The sequence below is a fragment of the Lathyrus oleraceus genome, chromosome 7 (genome assembly GCF_024323335.1).
Source record: "Lathyrus oleraceus cultivar Zhongwan6 chromosome 7, CAAS_Psat_ZW6_1.0, whole genome shotgun sequence".
NCBI classification, from domain to species: Eukaryota; Viridiplantae; Streptophyta; class Magnoliopsida; order Fabales; family Fabaceae; genus Lathyrus; species Lathyrus oleraceus.
In genome coordinates, this window is record NC_066585.1 from 525,758,731 (window position 1) to 525,765,110 (window position 6,380).

At 32.8% G+C, this 6,380-nt stretch overlaps 1 protein-coding gene across 1 annotated transcript; it reads left to right on the forward strand.

Moving 5' to 3' along the window:
- The first annotated feature begins 666 nt into the window (after window positions 1-666).
- Window positions 667-5,826, forward strand: LOC127104763 (uncharacterized). The gene is made up of 10 exons (XM_051041921.1): window positions 667-781; window positions 1,095-1,160; window positions 1,290-2,164; window positions 2,249-2,432; window positions 2,536-2,624; window positions 2,779-3,700; window positions 3,809-4,851; window positions 5,013-5,109; window positions 5,260-5,458; window positions 5,709-5,826. The coding sequence occupies exons 1-10, from the start codon at window positions 667-669 to the stop codon at window positions 5,824-5,826; spliced, it is 3,708 nt and encodes a 1,235-aa protein (XP_050897878.1).
- The last annotated feature ends 554 nt before the right edge of the window (window positions 5,827-6,380 follow it).

A 6,380-nucleotide genomic window follows, 5' to 3' on the forward strand; every position in this document is an offset into this window, starting at 1 on the left:
CACTATGAACCTTGAAAATTCAGATTTCTTTTTTAATTTATTGATATTTTTCATTTGTAAATTTTATTAATTTATTAGTAATAAACATATTAAAAATACAAAGTTTGGATAAAACTAGCGTCCAGACAGGCACTCGCGTGCCCGTCTGTCCGCTTTTTTAATACACATCATTGAAAATATAAACGATATTTTTTATTTAAATATAATATAATTTTTAAAAAATAAAGCATGTGGAATTTTTTAATAGAAAGTTACGTGGAAGTTAATAATAGTGGTTTTATTGGAAGTTATTAGGTAAATTATACAATAAAATAAGGGTAAAAATGATAGAAAAATAGGCTACACCAAAAGAAAATATTCCCTTTATATTCATAGTCAATATTCAAGATTAATTTATTAGTAATAAACATATTAAAAATACAAAGTTTGGATATTTTTAAATACTACATTTAATTTTACAGATAAAATAATATAATGGAAAATATTCGTAGTCAAGATTCAAGACAACGTCAAAGAGAAAGACGGACATAAAATGCAAGACATCGAAGACAGCGGATGAGTGTTGAGCAAAGATAAGAAGAATTGGCTAGAAGGCGTTCGAATTATAGACAAAATAAAGACAAAGGAAAACAAGTTCAAACATGTGATCTTTCTGATATGAGAACCATGATGCCATTTCAAGACTTGACAAATGTCAATTTTGCTTCTCGATTTTATCAAAGAGCACATGACAATGAAGCTGGACCGAGTACCACATATGCCAGTCGCGTTCCATCCACGGGTTAGAAACTTTAAATTATTGTATAGATTATACTTTAGTACTTTATGTTTAAAAAATATCAATTAATTATGCAAAAATAATTGGATGATATGTTAATTCAATACTAATTTACATATCAAAATTTTACATACCCGATTTTCCAACAAAATGATAACCACGAAGCAAGACCATTTATAAGAAATATTGATCACAATGATTGTGGTAAGTATAATTCTGTCTATACTCAAATTGATAGTAACACACATTTAGATTTATACATTGTTGCTATTTTTCATCTATAACTCTATATTGAAGTCAATACTTTCTTTTATAGAATCACATTCGCAAAATATTAATTCACCTGTTGAAACTCACGAAACACAAACAGTTTTTGATCAAGGTACGATTATGTATTTTTAATCCATACCATATATTGTATGTTTTTATTTAAATATTATTTCATGTTAGTCACCATGTATATAATAAGTATATTTCTTTTAATGCATGTTTTGTATGTAATAAAACACAGAATCAAGATATATTTTTCAAGCAAGACATAACATTGCTAGAAATTTTCGAAATACTGTTATGACAATAAAATCCCTACTTCCTACTTCGAATGAGTGTAGACGATGCAATGGAAAATTGTTTCATAGAGAATCTCAAGATATGTGTTACAAAGGTGGAAAGGTGACAATTTCACAAGTGCCTGCTCCTGACGAGTTGTTACAGTTATTTTTAGACAGTTCTACTGAAGGCAGACATTTTAGACAACATATTAGAAGTTACAACCATATAATGTCGTTTACTTCACTAGGTGTTCATGTCGACGAAAGTTTGGTTGCAACTGGTCGTGGTATTTACACATTTCGTGCTCAAGGTGCAATTTATCACAAAATAGGAGGTTTTCATCCGAATCAAGGTTCAAGGCCACGTTACTTGCAGTTATACATTTATGATACCGATCATGAGCTTCAAAATAGGATGAGGGAAAACCCAATACTTAACCAAGCCGTAATGTATAAATTGCAAAAACTACTCCACCAATGCAACCCGTTTGTCATCATGTTTAGGCAGCTTGCACTAGAGCCAAATATTGAACAATGTAGGTTACTCATTAAAGAACATCCGTCAAATCAACCCCAATATAGTCTCCCTTCAGCTTCCCAAGTCGCAGCAATTGTTATAGGCGGTGGTGATGAAGATATAATAGAACGTGGAAGAGATATAAATGTCATCAATTGTGATGGAAAGCTAACAAAGGTTCAAGAAACAATGGGGTATTATGATCCTTTACAGTATCCTATATTGTTAACGTTCGGAACATATGGTTGGGACATAGAAACAAAAACTATTGTTGGAAAAAATGTTACATGCCGAGAGTACTACAGTTATGTGCTTCAGGTACATGCTGAACTATTTTTCTAAGAAATATACTTCTAAATGTGTGAAAAAATAATTCAAGATTGATTATTTTATTCAATGTAGATTCGTCGTAATGATCAATCTGTATTGTTAAAATCGGGTCGACTTTTACAACAGTATGTTGTAGACAATTATGTAAAGATTGAGACAAAAAGGTTGAGATGGATCCGAAGAAATCAAAATAATATTCGGTCTGAGGTATATCAGGGGTTACAAGATGCATTGCACGATGGGGAGAATAACGCAGGTATTTAATATAACATATTATATTTATACCTGAAGAGTGTATACTTTATGTTTATACCACTATCCACACATTTAATTTTTATACTTTTCATATATTTCTATAGATAATGTCGGACAAAGAACAATACTGCCATCATCATTTATTGGCAGTAAGCGAGATATGACACAGAGATGCCAAGATGGTATGGCCATTGTTCTTAACAATGGTAAACCAGACATATTCCTTACAATGACATGCAATCCTTCTTGGATTGAGATAACTTCCGAACTAGGCCTCTATCAAACCCCACAAGATCGACCTGATTTGTTAACAAGATTTTTTTTTTTCAAAATTTGAGCATTTGAAGGATGATGTCATTAACAAAAGAGTCTTAGGGAGGGTTAAAAGTTATATGTATGTAACCGAATTTCAGAAACGTGGACTGCCACATGTGCATATGCTACTCATCTTGGATACTGATGACAAGTTACAGGAACCTGAAGAGTATGATAGTGTGGTGAAAGCAGAAATACCACGACATGAATCTGAACCAGAATTGTATGAAGCTGTGTTAAAACACATGATCCACGGGCCATGTGGAGTATTGAATCAAAGCTCTCAGTGTATGAAGAATGGTCATTGTAAAAAAAGATACCCAAAAGACTTTTGTGAAGAGACGCGTCAGGGAAATGACTCATATCCTGAGTACATGAGAAGGTTTAGTGATCCCATTTTTTTAAATAGAAATAAGTCTGTTGATAATAGATGGGTGGTTCCTTATAATCCATGGTTGTTGTTGAAGTACGATTGTCACATCAATGTTGAGATTTGCAGCAACATCAAAAGTATTAAATATTTGTATAAATATGTTTACAAAGGTCCTGATCGAGTTGCAATGGAGGTTCACAGAGGTACAAGTATGGATGAGATTCAACAATATGTTGATGCAAGATGGATTTGTGCTCCAGAGGCATTGTGGAAAATATTTAAATTCACACTTTACAAGTTATACCCCTCTGTTGAAAGACTACAAATCCACTTGCCAAATCATCATCAAGTGCGGTTCTATAAGCATCAAAGAATCACAGATGTACTAAATGATAACCAAAATGCAGTAACCATGCTCACTGAGTTCTTTGCACTAAACCAAATGGATCCATATGCTAGGAATTATTTGTACAGAGAGATTCCAGAGCATTATTGTTGGCTAAAAGGGGTCAAAAAATGGCAGCGAAGACGGACAAACCGAAAAGTTATTGGTCGAATCTATACAGTATCTCCTTCAGAAGGTGAGAAATTTTATTTACGTGTTTTGTTGTCTCATTTAAGAGGTCCAACAAGCTAGGAATGCCTTCTTATACATAATGGTACATGTTTTTTCACGTTCAAAAAAGCAGTTGAGGATTGGGGGTTATTAGAGAGTGACAATAGTATTCGTGAATGTATGCTTGAAGCATCAAATATGCGCATGCCATATGCTTTACGAAGGTTGTTTGTGACTATATTAATTTTTTGTGAACCAACTGATGTTAGAGGCCTATTTAATGAGTTTTATCCCTACATGGTGGAGGATTATCAAATGACAAATATTGTTGTGGGAAATAACTTTGAAGATATGTTATTGAGGGAATTGAGAGATCTTTTGCTGCTACATGGAAAACTAATCAAAAACTACGATCTTCCAATATTGACAATGGAAACAAATGAAGTCGGGGGAGTGCCAACAATTATTCAAGAAGAGTTGTCGGTCCAAATTCCAGATGAAGACATTCAATCAGTTGAGAAGTTAAATAATGACCAGATGAGTGCTTACAATACAATTATGAACGCCATCCACCAAAAACAAAGTCAATTTTTTGTTGTTGATGGTCCTGGAGGAACAAGTAAAACTTTCCTTTATCGAACTATAATGGCAAATTTGAGACGTAATAGTCAAATTGTCTTGGCAACAACTTCCTCAGGTATAGCTGCTACATTATTACCTGGTGGTAGAACTGCACACTCTCGATTTGGGATCCCCATTGATATAGAGCCCATTTCTATTTGCAAAATAACAAAGAATTATGACCTTGCAAAACTCATTAGAATAACCAATGCAATCATTTGGGATGAAGCACCCATGATAAATAGATATTGTGTGGAAGCATTAGATCGATCACTGCAAGATATTATGAATATCAATGCTCCATTTGGTGGAAAAATAATGATCATGGGAGGAGATTTTCTCCAGGTGCTTCCTGTTATTGAAAAAGGAAGTAGAGGACAAATGATTTCAGCGTGTATTTTTAGGTCTCAATTATGGGCCACCACAAAGATCCTACACTTGCGCCAAAATATGCGATTAATTCATGACCACGAGTTTGCACAGTTTCTGATGAGGATTGGAGATGGAAATGAACCTGCTAAAGAGGATGACATGGTCAAGATGCCTGCTGAAATTGTAATACCATGGGAAGGAGAAAGCTCCATAAAAAGCTTATACAACATACATTTCCCCAATTAGAAAACCATGGATGGGATGCTTCATATATGGTGGAGAGAGCCATACTTACTCCCAAAAATTGTGATGTACATATGTTGAATGACATGATTATTAATAAGTTCCCTGGAGATGAACATATTTTGTTATCTTTTGATGGGGTTGAGGGTGATACTCATAATCTATATCAACAGGAATACTTACACACAATTGCTCCAGGTACTTTACCACCACATATTTTAAAGATAAAAATAGGGGTCCTCTGATGTTATTGCGTAACATAGACCCTAAATTTGGGTTGTGTAATGGGACAAGATTGTTATGTCGTGGTTTTTTTTATGAATTTGCTTGATGTTGAAATACTTACAGGCCACAACGTTGGAAAAAGAGCTTTCTTGCCAAGAATTAAGGTCAAAACCACTGATGATGCAGGACTTCCTTTTGTGCTTATTAGAAAACAGTTTCCTGTCAAACTAAGTTTTGCAATCACTATAAATAAATCACAAGGACAAACAATTCCAAATGTCGGAATTTATCTTCCACGACATGTTTTCAGTCACGGACAATTGTATGTTGCTTTATCAAGAGGTGTTTCGCGGGTTGCAACAAGAGTGCTAATTAAAGACGGAAAAGTAGAGGGGGAAGAAGGGGATTTTACCAAAAATATAGTTTTTAAAGAAATTTTGTTGTCACAACCTCAGGTATTTATCCATTATGTTTAATCGTTTAACTATACTTTTTCAATGTCACACTTGGCGTGTACTCACTAGATTACACTATATTTTTTACTATATTAATTTACTTCATTTGTTTTGCAGTGAAAAGAGAGATATTTATGAGTTCAGTTCGGTGATTGACATTCCTATTAAGCAACAATGTCACTTAATATCTCTATTAATGTTTATGTTTATTTGCTTAATAAACTGTGAGAAATAATTTTTTTCTTCTTATTGTTTTGAACAATGTATAACAATATATAAACACAAAATTTAATTTTGGTGTAACCTATTTTGATTTTCCATAATACGGTATTTCTAACCATTAAATTATTCCACTCACATTATTGATTTTCTTGAAAAACCTGATTGAATATAATCACGTCATAATGCGGTTTTCTCAATTCAAACCAAATTTAATGCACAAATATTACATATTACAAACAAAATTTAATTTGTATATGAATAAATATCATATGTTTTATCATATAATTAGTTTATATTAAAATCAAATTTATAAAAAAAAGACGCTGCTAATATTTTCACCCGTTAGCGCCATAAAAAAAAAGCGGACAATGCCCGTTTGGACGCTAGTGTTTATAATGTCAAAACTGATTTGATTTAGTATATGCAAGTGTTATCCATTCTAACTCTATAACTATATAGACGGTTATTTTATATCTCATATTTTTCTTAGGCACAATACTTGACCATGATCAGTATTGTATAGTTTTCATTTTCATTTAGTGTATTATTTATGAATCTTTTTATTTT